We start from the raw sequence: 17,968 nt of genomic DNA, 5'->3' as shown, positions 1-17,968 counted from the left end.
GACCCCTAGTCACTTTATTATTTGTGGTCCCCACCAGCAGCTCATGGGTGGGGACCTGGAGGAGACATTAGGTCCCCCCCATTATTTAATTATTCAAGGTCCCCACCCGCCAGTCATGGGTGGGGACCTGGGGTGGACATAAGGTTCCCCTCGTTATTTATTTATTTAGGGTCGCCACCCGCCGCTCATGGTTGGGGACCAGTGGGGACACTAGGTCCCCCCCTTTAATAAATTAGGTTCCCCAACCGCTGCTAATGGGTGGGGACCTGTAGGGGCATACTAGGTGTCCCCACCCCCCCACCCCCATTATTTATTTAAGGTCCCCACTGGCTGGTCATGAGTGGGGGACATTAGGTCCCCCCATTATTTATTTACTTAGGGTCCCCACCCGCCGCTACGGTAAGAGTATGTTTAAAAAAGTAGCTATTTAGATCAGTAGCACAGCCTTATTGTGTTACTGATCTAAATAGCTACTTTTTAATATTGCAACATTGTTATAGTTTTTGCTATAACTATTGGTTACAATAACACTTTATATACACAAGAAAATCAGACGGACTTGGTCTTCCCAAGTTCACTCACTATTTCTATGCAACATAATATACAACAATGCAAATACAACAATGGCACATACTCCCTTGTAAAAAGACATGGAATGATCTCAAACACTTGATATTTGGCCGGGAACACCCCTCACATTACATGTGGCTTCCCAGCCATTTACCCCCATCTCTCCAACAATAACCCACTCACTTGACTTGTGGGATCGCTTAAAAGACAAGATTGATCTTTCTTCTATCTTTCTTTTCTCTCCAATCCTACGCAACAATCTATTCTCATCTGGTCTTTCACCAAGAAACTCTGAAAACCCCACTACACATCCTTCAAATCCTTTGATTATTACTACTACACGCAACTTCGCAGCTTTGAAACCTCAACTTTTATTCAGCAAGCGGGGACGTCCCAATTAACCCACTTCGAAGAAAAATGTTTACACTCTCCAGCCAGAAAAGGACAGATATCAGACATATACACCTCCTTAGCCACACACTCCACTCAGATCTCCCTACCCTATATCACTGCATGGAGAAACGACTTGGGATCCTCCAACAAACCATCAGATTGGTCTGACATTAGGGAGGAGATTGCATCCATCAGTATCTTTGTAATACATGAGGAGCAGGCATAGAAAATGCTATTCTTGGCTGGATGGATGAAGACACTTCTTTCCTCTAGTAAATAACAAACTTTAACTTCATGTACACAATTCAACTACTTCTACGCCCTAGACCAGGCATAGGCAACCTTTGGCACTCCAGATGTTTTGGACTACACCTCCCATGATGCTTTACCAGCATTATGGGTGTAAGCGCATTATGGGGGATGTAGTCCACAACATTTGGAGTTCTGAAGGTTGCCCGTCCCTGCCCTAGACAGAGAGGACAGTCTTTGGTATGACTTATCCTGTTTTATTATTATTGTTTTACCGAACATTAGACTTAATAAATTAAAAATATTGATTTGTTGAGATTATTTCCAGGATATTATATATATATATTTTTTTTTATGTATTTGAAATTATGTTGTGGATGAATCTCTTTCTGTTATACAGAGTAATAATGTTGGCATGTAAGGTTCCTTTTGAGCTAAACTAGAAGTTCTCTGTCCTAGGTAAGTCCTGGTTTATTTACAGTCCCGGTTTCATAGGGAGGGTTTGGGAAGCAAGGACCCTGGTAGATTTGCACAAAGACTCACAGTGCACAAGTTGAAAACACTAAGAAGCAAAAGCACCCTTGAAAACTAAAAGAGGGGTCTAACGATACCAAAAAAAAAAAAAAAAAAACTACTAAGAACTATTTCAATTCTGTCTTTCAATGGGCATTGCTCACATACAAGTGTTTTGGGTTTTTTGCCACAAAGAAAACATATTCCAAATGATAATTTAGATGGGACTTTGATTAAATGTATAAATAGAAAGTAAAATGAATTAAGTTCCTGATTTTTGGTGGCTTCTGTCAATGTATAGCGGAAACTCACTGAACATGTAGATATCGTGCAATGTATGTCCTTGGCTATTCACATTTACCGTGCCAAGGGCATGAATCATGCGGGTTCGAAGGTGAATTTCATAGAACTTCACTTAAAATAAGTTTGTTGTGCATTTATCAGCTTTCTCAATCAAACTGAAGAAAATGTGGGGGGGGGGGAAAAAGCATTGTTCCTTTTGTGATTTTATAGACTAGTCAAAGGTTGAATATTTTGAATATTTAGGCTGAAACCGAAGTGAGTTTGTTAGTTTTTATATTTGTCTCGCACCTTTCCCATTAAGCAACCAATAAAGATAAGAGCAAGAAAGATTGTGTTAACGCTGAATGACAGTCCTCAGAAGCATAACTGTCTGCACAGTCTTAAGGGGTACACAACACAGAAAGGTCAAGAAAACTCGATCTAGTGTACATTATCTCCTTTAGTACAATATATCCATGTGAATGGCGGGATTTGGCCAGACTGAAGTTGATGGACTAGGATTTAGCACAAAATGTAATTGGAATACCAGCATTTAGAATCATATGGCCATAGGATGTGGGGATTTATAACACAATATGGCCATGGGAAGTGGGGATTTATAACACAATATGGCCATAGGATGTGGGGATTTATAACACAATATGGCCATAGGATGTGGGGATTTATAACACAATATGGCCATAGGATGTGGGGATTTATAACACAATATGGCCATAGGATGTGGGGATTTATAACACAATATGGCCATGGGAAGTGAGGATTTAGCACAATATGGCCACGGGATGTGGGGATTTAGCACAATATGGCCACGGGATGTGGGGATTTAGCACAATATGGCCACGGGTTGTGAGGATCTAGCACAATATGGCCACGGGATGTGGGGATTTAGCACAATATGGCCACGGGATGTGGGGATTTAGCACAATATGGCCACGGGATATGGGGATTTAGCACAATATGGCCATGGGAAGTGGGGATTTAGCACAATATGGCCACGGGATATGGGGATTTAGCACAATATGGCTATGGGATGTGAGGATATAGCACAATATGGCCATGGGATATGGGGATTTAGCACAATATGGCCACGGGATGTGGGGATTTATAACACAATATGGCCATGGGAAGTGGGGATTTAGCGCAATATGGCTATAGGATGTGAGGATATAGCACAATATGGCTATAGGATGCGAGGATATAGCACAATATGGCCACGGGATGTGGGGATTTAGCACAATATGGCCACAGGATGTGGGGATTTAGCACAATATGGCCACGGGTTGTGAGGATTTAGCACAATATGGCCACGAGATGTGGGGATTTAGCACAATATGGCCACGGGATCTGGGGATTTAGCACAATATGGCCACGGGATGTGGTGATTTAGCACAATATGGCCACGGGTTGTGAGGATCTAGCACAATATGGCCACGGGATCTGGGGATTTAGCACAATATGGCCACAAGATGTGGGGATTTAGCACAATATGGCCACGGGATGTGGGGATTTAGCACAATATGGCCATGAGATGTCGGGATTGAGCATAATATGGCCACGGGATGTGGGGATTTAGCACAATATGGCCACGGGTTGTGAGGATCTAGCACAATATGGCCATGGGATGTGAGGATTTAGCACAATATGGCCACGAGATGTGGGGATTTAGCACAATATGGCCACGGGATCTGGGGATTTAGCACAATATGGCCACGGGATGTGGGGATTTAGCACAATATGGCCACGGGTTGTGAGAATCTAGCACAATATGGCCACGGGATCTGGGGATTTAGCACAATATGGCCACGGGATGTGGGGATTTAGCACAATATGGCCACGGGATGTGGGGATTTAGCACAATATGGCCACGGGATGTGGGGATTTAGCACAATATGGCCATGAGATGTCGGGATTGAGCATAATATGGCCACGGGATGTGGGGATTTAGCACAATATGGCCACGGGATGTGGGGATTTAGCACAATATGGCCACGGGATGTGGGGATTTAGCACAATATGGCCACGGGATATGGGGATTTAGCACAATATGGCCATGAGATGTCGGGATTGAGCATAGTATGGCTATGGGATGTGGGGATTTAGCACAATATGGCCATGAGATGTCAGGATTTAGCATAGTATGGCTATGGGATGTGGGGATTTAGCACAATATGGCCATGAGATGTCGGGATTTAGCATAGTATGGCTATGGGATGTGGGGATTTAGTACAAGCATTATTTACGTCAGGTATACATGGATTTGTATATTACGATCATTGAGCAACAAGTAATGTGTACATTACAAAAGAAAAAACATACTATGCCCAACATTACAGATGGACATCAAATTTATGAAGTTCTAGTCTATTTAAAAATATAATGAATTACCTAATTATTTGATATATACTATTTGTATGTATGTGTTGAGTGAATATTATGTTTGTGGCTTTTAGAGGTTTTAACCAATAGTTGTGTGTACGGCTAAAGTTTTGATAAAAATCTCAAAAAGTAAATTGATGGTCAAGGCTATACTACAAAAAGTAAGTGAAAGCTCCATTAATGTGTTAACAAACATAAAAATGAATCAAATAAAGTGGTGTTACAAATAGAGAGGTGAACCTGGCAACATGGCAAGCCTCAGTAAAATGTATTCCAGCCGGTCTATCTATTCAAGCACCCCACTGAATGTCAAAATTATGCCAGGTCTAACACCTGAATGGCCATGTTAACATTTTAAAAAACAAGGTGCGGATATTTATGCCAATTGTGACATATCTATGTCAATGTGCCTTTCCATCTTACCGATACTGGGCAGAACCGCACTCTCCAGTGCCTTCGCAAAGTGGACCGTAGACTGGTAAAGCTCAAGGAGTGTGCTAAGCTTGATCTCTGGACCTGCTCTTTCCATGGCAGTGCCAAGACATACAGGAATAGACGGGACCATGGCACCAAGCGTCTGGATCAGAAGAACCGTCACCACTTCATGAGGCTTTTTAAAGACCTGTAAGTCAAAATGGTAAGATTTTTCTCCGCTATAAAAATTGTCTATATCAGTAAGTATACACAATTAAAAAAAAAAAACCCACATAAAATCAATCTCTCTCGCTCTAGAGAGAGAGAGAGAGAGAGAGAGAGAGAGAGAGAGAGAGAGAAATAAATATATATAAACAGAAATAAAGAGATGCACTCCAAGGACTTGGTAGATGAAAAAAGGGGTAGTTTATTCCAATAGGTATAGCATTAAAAAATAGCCGACGTTTCGACCCGTTCGGGTCTTTCTCAAGGTATATATAAATAAAATGCAGGGAAGAAAAAAATATATAGATATATAAATGAGAATAAAAAATGTAAAAATATATATACAGTTGCAAGAAAAAGTATGTGAACCCTTTGGAATGATATGGATTTCTGCACAAATTGGTCATAAAATGTGATCTGATCATCATCTAAGTCACAACAATAGACAATCACAGTCTGCTTAAACTAATAACCCACAAAGAATGAAATGTTGCCATGTTTTTATTGAATAAAGTATGTGAACCCTTGGATTTAATAACTGGTTGTACCTCCTTTGGCAGCAATAACTTCAACCAAACGTTTCCTGTAGTTGCAGATCAGACGTGCACAACGGTCAGGAGTAATTCTTGACCATTCCTCTTTACAGAACTGTTTCAGTTCAGCAACATTCTTGGGATGTCTGGTGTGAATCGCTTTCTTGAGGTCATGCCACAGCATCTCAATCGGGTTGAGGTCAGGACTCTGACTGGGCCACTTCAGAAGGCGTATTTTCTTCTGTTTAAGCCATTCTGTTGTTGATTTACTTCTATGCTTTGGGTCATTGTCCTGTTGCAACACCCATCTTCTGTTGAGCTTCGGCTGGTAGACAGATGGCCTTGATAAACTTGGGAATTCCTTTTTCCTTCGATGATAGCAATCCGTCCAGGCCCTGACGCAGCAAAGCAGCCCCAAACCATGATGCCCCCACCACCATACTTCACAGGTGGGATGAGGTTTTGATGTTGGTGTGCTGTGCCTCTTTTTCGCCACGCATAGTGTTGTGTGTTTCTTCCAAACAACTCAACTTTGGTTTTATCTGCCCACAGAATATTTTGCCAGTACTGCTGTGGAACATCCAGGTGCTCTTATGCAAACTGTAAACGTGCAGCAATGTTTTGTTTGGACAGCAGTGGCTTCCTCTGTGGAATCCTCCCATGAAATCCATTCTTGTTTAGTGTTTTACGTATTGTAGATTCGCTAACAGGGATGTTAGCATTTGCCAGTGACTTTTGTAAGTCTTTAGCTGACACTCTAGGATTCTTCTTCACCTCATTGATCAGTCTGCGCTGTGCTCTTGCAGTCATCTTTACAGGACGGCCACTCCTAGGGAGAGTAGCAGCAGTGCTGAACTTTCTCCATTTATAGACAATTTGTCTTACCGTGGACTGGTGAACAGCAAGGCTTTTGGAGATACTTTTATAACCCTTTCCAGCTTTCATGCAAGTCAACAATTCTTAATCGTAGGTCTTCTGAGAGCTCTTTTGTTCGAGGCATCATTCACATCAGGCAATGCTTCTTGTGAAAAGCAAACCCAGAACTGGTGTGTTTTTTTTTTTATAGGGCAGGGCAGCTGTAACCAACACCTCCAATCTCATCTCATTGATTGGACTCCAGTTGGCTGACATCTCACTCCAATTAGCTCTTGGAGATGTCATTAGTCTAGGGGTTCACATACTTTTTCCACCTGCACTGTGAATGTTTACTCGGTGTGTTCAATAAAAACATGGCAACATTTAATTCTTTGTGTGTTATTAGTTTAAGCAGACTGTGATTGTCTATTGTTGTGACTTAGATGATGATCAGATTACATTTTATGACCAATTTGTGCAGAAATCCATATCATTCCAAAGGGTTCACATACTTTTTCTTGCAACTGTATATATATAAAACGCAGGGAAAAAAAAGAAATGTCAACGCAGTACATGATAGCGACATAGGAGGAAGTTATAACACTGAAGTGTAACAGTGTAAGACTGGTCTATGTGCCAATTAAAGAATTCGATTCTGGTGGCTTAGCAACCGAGCGGAGTGGACGCATGGCACAAGAGCTCCTGCAAATTAACCCAAAAGCATACCTATTTCGGGCATCAGAATTACGATTTGGGGCTCTACCCACAACGAGCAGAGACTAGTGACCAAGATGGGGCGAAAATCGAAAAAATTGAAACCAGATATGCCGAGACAAGGGCCGAATATAGCGGACCTCCTCAGGCAGACACGCGAGGCCGCAGGGCCCAAAATGGCCGCTCACCCGGACACATACTCCGAATTATCGGATGATTTCTCCTCAGAGGGAGATGTGGCCGACCTCTACCTAGCACAGCAGCAGGCATCAATAGCCCAGAAACGAGACGACTCTCCAGTTACCACTGCGGTTTTAAAATCGCTCCTCGCAGACCTGCAAAAGACGCTCCAGTCAGACGTAGCATCACTCCGGGCTGACATACAAGGCCTGACTGGCCGTATGAGCGCGCTAGAAATTACTACCAGAGCCAGCTCAGACCACATCACAACGCTCCAACAACAGGTCCTAGAGCTACAAAGTCAGAACGCGGCAAATGAACGCCGCTTTGCGGCCTTGGAAGATGCACGCCGGGCTAATAATCTGAAAGTACGAGGTGTCCCTGAAGATGTTCCACCTACTGAACTGCCACATGTTTTGAGACGCCTCCTGGCGGCCCTGCTACAGCCAAAACAGGCCAGAAATGTCCAACTGGACGGCTTCTTTCGGGCTCCAAAACCAGCCCAAGCGCCAAGCTCAGCGCCACGCGACCTAATAATCAAATTCCAGAACCACGCAGACAAACTAGCTGTTGCAGCGGCGACCAGGGACTGCTCACCCTACAAATTCGAAAAGATGGAATTAACTTTCTATGCCGACATCACAGGGGGCACTTTAGCCTGGAGGAGATCACTTAAGCCTCTCACGACGCTCTTACAGAAGAAAGGACTGAAATATAGATGGCTACAGGCCAGAAAACTACAGATACTACATGGGTCGGACAAACATGAGATTCACGACATACAAGAAGCGGCAGCTCTGATGCCCATCTTAGGACTATCGCACGACTCCTTACACACGGCTGATACGGCGGGCACAGGTGGGCCTTCTCATCAATGGAACCCTGAAAGAGTGACTCCTTTCGTCCCACGCACTCCCAAAGCAGTCCCGACCACGAAGGGAACCTCTTGAAGCAGACTGACAACCGTTGCCAGCTGGTAACGAGGCGGAATACCCCAAAGTCTGAAAGACGGACTGCCTCGAAACTTTTCATGTTGAACTTTTCATGTTGATTTTTTCTTACTCTTACTTTCATTTTTACTTATCCTGTATGGTGGGAAATGTATTTACTTTGTGCAACCTCAGAATGCCAGCACATGCTACAGGTAGTGACCTGCTACACCAATAGAAGGTACATAGACCACGGCCAATCACCTTCCCCCCGCCTGATCCCAGCTCAGCCCGACGCACCGTGCATAATTCCTTAGCCAGGCGCAAAATCACCCACTCATAGCGACTACCGCGGTCACATCGACCAACATAAATCGCCTACCTGTGGTCTCAATATAGGACTCCCCTATGCCACACGCGTAGACGCCCCAACGCCCACAGCCCACAAAATCTTACCCCTGCTCACCAGAACAGTTCTTTCTTTCCACCGAGTTTGGCACTCTCCCTGAGAGGGGCTCAGGTGACAGACACTGGCAATGCCTGCCCTACCTACTATACACGCACGCTTTACAATCATACGTTATGTCAGCCCGGCCAGACACTAAACTTAAGTTACATACCTAGTATAGGGGCTAACTTTTCATTGCTAAACAATGTTTTCATGTCCTATCCAGGTGCGCATAGTTAAGCAGCCTGATTATCAGAACAACCTATGTTTTATGCCAACTCCTGATGCTTTTTTTTTTCTTTTTTTTTTTTTTCTAGCGGTTCATATTGCGGCATGTTATCAGCTTGTATAAACTATTTAAATTATTAGGCTAAGCACTATAAGCGACTGCACTCCTTAAATGTTTTTACAGCATAGACCTTAGCGGCATACTAATCTCATATGTGTACCTAAACAAACGTAGTACTAGCAATATGCACCTCACTTGTTTGAACTGAAGTCACCTTAAGCTTCTCGATTGTTTATATATATGTGCCAAGAGGTCTCCTTTGTATTATTGTTTGCTTATTAGGTCATTTACCATGTTATCTCGTATAAAAAAAAAAAACCCACTCGGCAGATCACTGCATCAAACCTAATATCACTGCTTGTGTACATGCATAAGAACGTTACAGGCACTAGCCCGCATTTTGTATTGTAACGATTGCCTTATATAATCTGCTGAGTGACTAAAATAAAGAATTAAAAAAAAAAAAGAATTCGATTCTATTGTGTTGAAGGAAAAAGTGACGGCCAGCAACAGAAAGTTACCAGCTTCACATTAATAAACATGAAAATATCACACTGCAATGCAATCAGGGGGACACTGACTAGACCTGCTCAGAACAAAGACAACCCAGAACAAATAACAGAAACCTACATAAATAGCCTTCCCAGACAACAGACATTACATTACATTAAATGTTTAAACCAAGGACGAGAGAGATGCATATCTACCCTGCATTCCTTGACGGCAGATAATAATCTTTTTAAGGTCAGTTCCCATCTTAAAAAGCAGATTGCAATTGCACCATTTGGAAATGCGAGGATATTTATAAGTAATGTAGAAATGCTGGGGGCTATAATGTATGGATTCGCCTTTCATCATCCACTTATCAATAAAGATGGATTATTTTACAGCTTGTGGAAACTACAGAGCAGAGGTTTTAAAAGTGCTTTTATAGGTTAAAACAGCACCTGTAGGATAATGAGATGCAGACATTAACTCAGGTGATCATGCAAGTACATCAGATAAGGAGACCGAGAAGCAATTAGAATTAGCACAGCAGGTTGAAACCAGGCAGAGCTTACAGCTCTTATCGATCTTTTACACCAAAGAGTGCCTTAAATTAGCATAACAGCAGGGGCCGACTCATGACAGGTAAGCAGAACCCATATTGCTAGCTTATATTCCAGCACTGCACAGAGATCAGGGGTCCCACAATGCATACAGTATGCTCAGTATAGGATTTGAAAACATGAGCTACCAGTGAAATGTATTTTAGACATGTACCAGCAGGCACGTAAAAAACGATAATACAATACATATGTTTGCTAAACTACCCAGAGTGTTTGTACCTGAGAGACCCACTGCAGCTGAGAATGCCATGTGCTCAGCAATGTATCGTAGAATTCTGTCAGCTGACGATCCAGGGGCATCTCAGTCTGGCACACCTCCTGCCATATAGCCACCAACTGCACCTAGGAGTGAGAATGAAGAGAATAGAATGTGAAACACAGCCATATTACCCATCAGTCACGCTGTTATTTCACGTGTGTGTTTTTACCCCTTCCTTATAGATTGTAAGCACACTTGAGCAGGGCCATCTTCACCTCTTGTCTCTGCTAATATTTCCTAAATCAATTATCCCCATTCTAAAATTATAAAGCATTGAGGAATATGTTGGTGCTATATTAATTCTAGCAGCGATACATTTTTGCATGACAGACATGTAAACAAATTTTTTTTTAAATTGGAGGAGACAGTTGGCCTACAGTTGTACATTGGTATTCATTGGGCTGTGCCACAAAGGGAAACAGAAATGAAGCTTTCTCTCATTAAAGTGGTTATAGTGTCTGGAGTCCCCTGGCGTCGTCCTTCCATTCAGTGTTAAACCATTTTTAATGTTTTAATGTTAAACAAGCAACCCATCCCCACCACGTGCTACTTAGACTAATGAGGAAGCGTTAGTTTGAGCAGAAAAGGTAAACTGTGATTGGCTGAAAGTGTCTGCGGACTGTATTAAAGCTACACAGTGCAATTTCAGGTGTGAATCAGAATGGCCCTAAGGAAGCCCGATAAGCCGGGGGATATGGGGAAGTCAGGGACCATCATTCAGTTTTAAACTGCTCGGAAATTATTTAACATTAAATGAAGGGTCAGCGCCAGGGGGTTCCAGACACTGTAACCAATAAAAATGAGATGAAATTATTATAGTGCCTAAAGTATCAATTTAAAATGATTACTTTTAGCTAAGTAACGGCTTCACTTCTTCTTTACCACATCTTTTATGCTGCTAGAGGTAAAAGCAAACCCTTCAATCTGCTTGTGTCTAATTGGGTGATATCTGGCTCAATAGGCTCCTTGTGCACATGGCTGTTGGGTCAGAATTAATCCGCCCCTCTGGATGTGGATATAGAACCATTATGTTGACCTCAGTAGATGGATAAGGAAATAGCGCTGATTTGATCAAAAACTGAAACAACACAATCAATATTTATAATTGGGTCAACGGTATCTTTGACTCCAACAGAAATGTTCCCCCAAAATTTCTCCTGCTGATAAAGTGTGATTTATAAAACGTCCAACTGGTCTCTTTTTCTTAATCATACAGGAGTAAAAAAAAAAAAAATTTAACCACAACAAAATAAAAAAAAAAAAAACAGAAAAAATGTCTCCTCAAACCACCAATAACATGCAGCTAGAAGGAATGTAGATTTCAGTGATCTAGCTGGGCCAAATGCATTTACCTGGATTAAAATGACTGGACGTCAAACAGTAAGAACAAATCTTTGCGATCATTATCCTGACCAATTTATGCACCATTTAGAAATATAAGCATTAACAGTGACGTTAATATTTATCAAGTGGCTTACTCGATAAACATTGCATCATTTCATATGGGAATTCTCAGAAGTACAGCAAACTTTATGAAATATCATTAACTGAGAGAGGAGACCTGGTAAGTGGAGATAGAATTACATTCTCTATGCCCGAGTGTGTTGTAGAATGGAAGAAGTCAAGTGCTTACCATGTCAGCAAAGAATTTCTTAAAGAGCTAATAAAATTATTATTGTTTTAACCAAGGAAAGGTTATTAGTGTAAAGTACTTAGTATGGTGGCAAACCACTACACAACATTCAACATGCACAATATGTTAATCCATGCAGCTGTGCTGATTGGCTGGGAGCATTGGGTCAACGCATCTAGAGCAACTCTAAGCCAATCACTGCTGTCCAGGTTAGACAAAGTTGAACCTATTAACAGGTCTGGTTATTAAGGAGAACCAAGTTCTGGGCAAACAATTAATAAAACGGCTTAGCAAAAAATGAGGGACAGCACCCAGAGACTAACAAACACAAGATTCAGCTGCAATATTTATGTTTCTTGGATTGTACCTTCAAATAAGAAAAAGGCTCGGATAAGTCGGAAAATAGCATTTATTTCAGGAACATTAAAGGGGTTAGTGAAAAGAGAAATGATATTACAGCTATTCACAAACGTGCACGCTGTCAGGAATGCAAATTGAATTCAAGTCAATTTAAAATTTTAGGCAAAGTTAGTCAAATTGGGGGGGAAAAAAAATACAAGTCATCTGTATTTTTATTTTGACTAAATTGCTCTAAAATTTAAATTCACTTTCAATTTCTAAAAATTCCACTTTTGTGAATAACCCAGAAAATAAAATGACCTACAAATCTCCAACTCCCTTTCAATTTTCATAGACAAACAAATAGATGTAATAAGGATCACATCCCTTCTAGCTTGTAGCTCCGTGCAAGTCTGTGCCGCCAGACGCTGCATGTTTTCAAGAGGTGAAGACTTTGCAGACATAGTAAACACTTCACCCTCATATAGCTGGCTGGGACAAAGGAGAAGCGTTATTGAGGTTTCCATTTGAGTATATACAGTCAGTGCGTACCTCCAGGAGATCGGGCCCCTTCCCTATTATGCTAAAAGCCATTGAACTTGTCTCCATGACTCATTCGGCCACTCCAAAGGAGAATGGCTGAGTAGGATCCCGTTTCAGGTGTTTTAGAAGAAATCCTTTCTTTATCAAACCATGATCTGTGGTCATGTTTATTTTCAATGACATCACCATCCTCAGATGTGAACATTACGGTTCAATTTAAAGTGAAGCCATTTTTACAGACAGATTGGCTCCAATTGACAGGCCACGAGATACGAACAAGATAATGAGAATGGCGGGTTAAAGTTCATTATTGGGAAGGGAGGCAGGGTAAGTAAGAAAGGACAAAATCAAACGAATAATAACAGGAACAGAAATCTTCACAAAGTCAGCGTGAGGAGCAAGAAACAGAAATCCACACGACATGACAGGGCCAGTAATAAAACAAAAAATTGGGATGACTCAAGGCAAAATCAGGGTAGGAAATGGATGAATGATGGAAAAGAAAATAAGAATAAGCTTAGGAGATGGAAAAATGGAGAGAAAGGGAAGGACTAAAGCGAAGGAAAAGCTGGGTAATGTAAAAAAAATAAAATAAACAACAACAAAAAACAAGGAGATGTTAAAGCAATGAAAGGAAGATGTTAAACAAGGTTTGTGAGGTCTAAAAAACATAAATTAAAAGAGCACTGTAGGAACCATAACCACTTCAACAAATTACAGTTGACTCCAATAATGACAGAGGCAGAGATATTCTCCGCTTCACGCCATACCAGGAAGAATCAGCTGAGCGCTCTAACTCAATAACTGCTCCAGTCACTGGTATGAATTGGTATGGCGCGAGGCCAGGCTTCAGGCAGCCAGAGGTATGATGCTTTAACAGCGTAAGGTAATATGGCTCACAGGGACTGCAAGCACACAACAAGTTCACTGAGATGAAGATGTTATTAATCCTGAGTGGAGCAGGAGCGTTCCTTTAACTAAAATAACTGTGATTTTAAATGTTTTAGTCCTTTAGAAGTGACAGTTCCGAAAGACACCAAAAGTTGGTAAAAATGAAGCAGATTTTAAGAAGACGGGAAAGAAGAAAGGATTATCATCAAGTCAAGAAAAATAGACGTTGAGAGATGGAAGAAGGGGAAAAACTTTAGAAAGGGACAAAGGATGTAGGAATAATTTTATGGAAGACAAAATGATAAGGCAAATGCAAGTTTTAGACCAAAACAAAATAGCTGAAAAATAAATGATTAACTCTGTCATATTTGCAGTGCTGTGGTTTCGGCCAGATATTTGCTATTTCTGATCAATTTTTCACCATTCCAAGTTTAGGGAAAACCTAGTATTTGTTAATAAAATTCCTCCCAGACAGTCATTTATCAATCTGACTAGTGAACATCAAACACGGACACTGGCTTCTGTCGAGTAACACTGAGACCCTTTGCTGGGTGAACACATAAAATGCAGATTTATTGATTCACAAGGAATAAAAACTGGGCAGAGAACATGCTGTGCACACTGCACATTTATGTCATCATGTCACAATATGTTCCAATCCAGCTAATAAAACCATCCGGAAAATGGGACGTTTAACAGGTTCACCGAAAATGATCAAGATGTATTACCTTGTGACACTTGTAGTAATACGCCAGTAGCTGAGGCATCCGGTCGATCTCGCTGAACACCTTAACAAACATCTTGGCCTGATCTGTGCATGTCACGGACAGGAAAAAAAGATGACACAGATAAGTAAAAAAATGCTGGAGGCTCCTTCACCACAAGCGGAGTTCATGAACACATCAGCTCATTCTATGGAGCAGAGTTGTGTCCCAATTAAAGGACTAGTAAACAGCGACTGCCCATAGAGGAGATTACCCATAACGCACCTGAGGTTTAAATGCTAAGCACCCGCGGATGCATTCTAGGAACGGAAATTAATATAATTTTTAAAGGGAGAGCTGCTAGTCACTTCCCATTGTACAGCGTTGCGGAATTGGTTGGCGCTATATAAATAATAATAATAATAATTATAAGCAGTGACAAATTTACATCTCGACATAGAATCCTGCCCTAATGCTCTCAAAAGCAACCATTTCGCCCTGGCATCAATTTGCCAATCCTGTTACAAATCAGAGATTAATTCTGTACGTTTTACTTATAAATGTATATTACTAAAAATAAATAACACATAATGAGATGTAGAGACACACAGATTATTAGCTGTATACATAAATATTGTCTTTATAAAACATAAGGTTATTTGTTTAAAAGTTTGGAAGGCATGCATGAATTTACTTTAATATAATCTAAATCAATGCAATCGGGTATCCCTTGTTACCATTACACACAGAGCGCGGAGCTTTTTTCCTTAATGCTCAGTTCAGCAATGGACAATTTGTTTTATGTGGGTTTTCTGTGCAATAGCACCACCTGCTGTTTAACGGCTAAGCATAACTTAAACAGGAGCGGTCACTCTAGAAATCACCCCAGTGATTATACCTTAGAAATTATCTATATATTCTAGGTATTGTTTTTTTTTAATTTATTTTTAATACAATGCTCAGTTTTCGGTTTAATCCAATATAAAGACTGAAGGAATGAGGTCACGGTTCAGTTCAGTCGAGGCATAGCATGTTAATATGTTTCTCCCATTCCTCCTGAAGTTTTTTTTAGTCCTCGAGATCTCCTGATCGTTACCTATCTCAGTCTCCTGCCCATAACCCACAATTAAAGGAACACTAAAGTAACCCAGGGCACTTCATCTCATAAATATTATTGGATATTGTAAAAAGTAAGACATCTCAATGATGTGGTCTGGGTACAGTGGTCCTGCCTTATCTTGTAGAAACTGCAATGTTTAAATTGCAGGGTTAAATTCTCCTCCTGTCATACTAAAAGCCACTATAGGCGCTCCTGTGGCCCTGACCACGGTAACATTTGGGCATGTGACTTGGAGCCCCATTGAAAAGCACTGATTCAGTTCTTTCCTATGGAAAACTTGGATGAGCTTGGCACACAAGCAACACATTTCCCCAATGCTACTCTATGAGAAGTATTAGATTGGACCACGTCAGATTAGGCCATACCTCCTCCATAATAATGCACATAGCCTTGGCACTCAAAAAAGTAAGTCAATTCTTAATTGTATTATTTTATATGGCAAATAGGAGGAAGGGGACTTTTTTTTAAATTGGGACAAGGACACTAAAGCGCTAGAAATACAGGTTGTATTCCTAAATGAGTGTTCTTTTAATAACACTCTTAAAGGAGCACTAACATGTATTCCTGACCCTATAGTATAAACCCACCATCTAGGTGTCTGGCTCCCCCTCAGCCCCCTTATAAAAGATGAAAACTCACCTTATTTCCATCGCTGCGTGGGTCCGCCCATAGGGAAAGCATTGGATTGGCTAAAATCGTCAAGGAGGTGGGGCCAAACGCCGTTTTGGCCAATCAGCACTTCATTGAGATGCATTTAATCAATGCATCTCTATGAGAAAAATTCAGCGTCCCCATGCAGAGCGTGGAGACGCTGAACGGCAGTGCTGCCTACTGTGCAGCCCTGAGCCAGGAAGCATCTCCAGTGCCCATCAGAGAAGTGGTCACTTGGGGGTGTTTCTCTAGGGGCAATGTAAACACTGCCTTTTCTCTGAAAAGGCAGTGTTTGCATGAAAATGCCTGAAGGCAATGATTATACTCACCAGAACAACTACATTAAGCTGTAGTTGTTCTGGTGACTATAGTGTCCCTTTAATATGCACCCACTTTGTTACATTATGAATTGGACTACAACTTGATTGACAAGCAAGAAGTGTTTTGTTTTTTCCCTTTTGCTTTGTATGATTTTTGGAGGACAAAGAAGGGCAAGATTTCCATGAATCACTGCAAGTAACCAGCATGTATGTCAAGGTGACTTATACATGTTATCTTTGTTTCTACACTTTCCCATATGTTGCTGACCTAACCAAATACATTTTTAAAGGGACACTGTAGGCAATATAACCATTGAAATTGAATTGGTTATAGAACCTGCAGTCCTCTGGTGCTGTCCTTCCTTCCAGTGTTAAACCATTTTCAAGCAGTAGAACTCTATATAAAGGTACCTGGACTCAGACAACCCATCCCCTACTGGAGGTATGGCTACAACAGAGACTAAAATCTTCCTTCTGGCCATACCGATTCATACCAGCTGTCTGGACTGTGAGGCTGAAAGAGGCCACCTGACATTCGCAGCCAATCACAGTCCTATTATCACTCAGGCTAATGCATTCTCATTCTCATTATCCAAAGCATAGAAGGGATGGGAAGATGGGGATTCTCTTTCAGCATTAAAAACATTTTAACGCTGAATGGAAGAACTGCGCCTGAGGACTCCAGGCACAATAACCACTGACTCAATTAAATTGAGTAGTTACAGTTCCTACAGTGTCCCTTTAAGAATCATTGGACAAAATAAAACTCATGCTATGGGACAATTCTGGAGTCTAGTAAGAGAAAACCAATTCAAAGTTCTTGCAGATTGCTGCACACTCCGCATGTTTGCCTTACTTTTACATATGAGAAACTGCCTCCAGGTTTCTGCACGCTTATCTCTTTAAGTGCCATCAAGATAGCATACAGAAAACATCAGCCCTTCTAGGCCGTCTATAATTATACCCAGCTGCCATACTGCCACCTAGTGCTAGGATACCAAACAGCAGTTGTAGGTGAATTAAAAGGACACTCCAGGTACCCAGACCACGTCTGCCCATTGGAATGGTCTGGTTGCCAACTCCCATCACCCTTAACCCTGCAAGTGTAATTATTGCAGTTTTGAATTCCATCCAACTATGGAGAGAACTGATATTGCTATGTGAAAGTAAGAACTTCCACTTTACTGATATCTGTGAAGACAGTCCAGATGCAGGATCCATGGCAACCAAAAGAAGTACCAGTTGAAAAATGTTTGATTCTTAATCATGGGATATCATCAGGGGATTCCTGACCACTGAAGAAGGCTGTAGTGAATTTAGTGCTTCGACTACCCCTTCAACTAATAATTTCATGGAACAATGAGGGAGCCACCTGATAAGACATCCAATATGTCAAAGTTCCAGCAAA

At 41.3% G+C, this 17,968-nt stretch overlaps 1 protein-coding gene across 1 annotated transcript in view; it reads right to left on the bottom strand.

Moving 5' to 3' along the window:
• Positions 1 to 17,968, bottom strand: part of COG7 (component of oligomeric golgi complex 7) — a 47,373-nt gene that overhangs the window by 20,275 nt on the left and 9,130 nt on the right. Inside the window, exons 6-8 of the mRNA XM_063430634.1 lie at positions 14,494 to 14,576; positions 10,320 to 10,442; positions 4,828 to 5,026 (exon numbers count right to left, since the gene is read on the bottom strand). Of these exons, the coding sequence (XP_063286704.1) occupies positions 4,828 to 5,026; positions 10,320 to 10,442; positions 14,494 to 14,576 (405 nt within the window). The remainder of the gene's footprint in view (positions 1 to 4,827; positions 5,027 to 10,319; positions 10,443 to 14,493; positions 14,577 to 17,968) is intronic.

The sequence above is a fragment of the Pelobates fuscus genome, chromosome 8, assembly GCF_036172605.1.
Source record: "Pelobates fuscus isolate aPelFus1 chromosome 8, aPelFus1.pri, whole genome shotgun sequence".
NCBI lineage: Eukaryota > Metazoa > Chordata > Amphibia > Anura > Pelobatidae > Pelobates > Pelobates fuscus.
The sequence above is the reverse complement of the archived record's forward strand: the minus strand, read 5'-3'. Positions and strand labels throughout refer to the sequence as shown.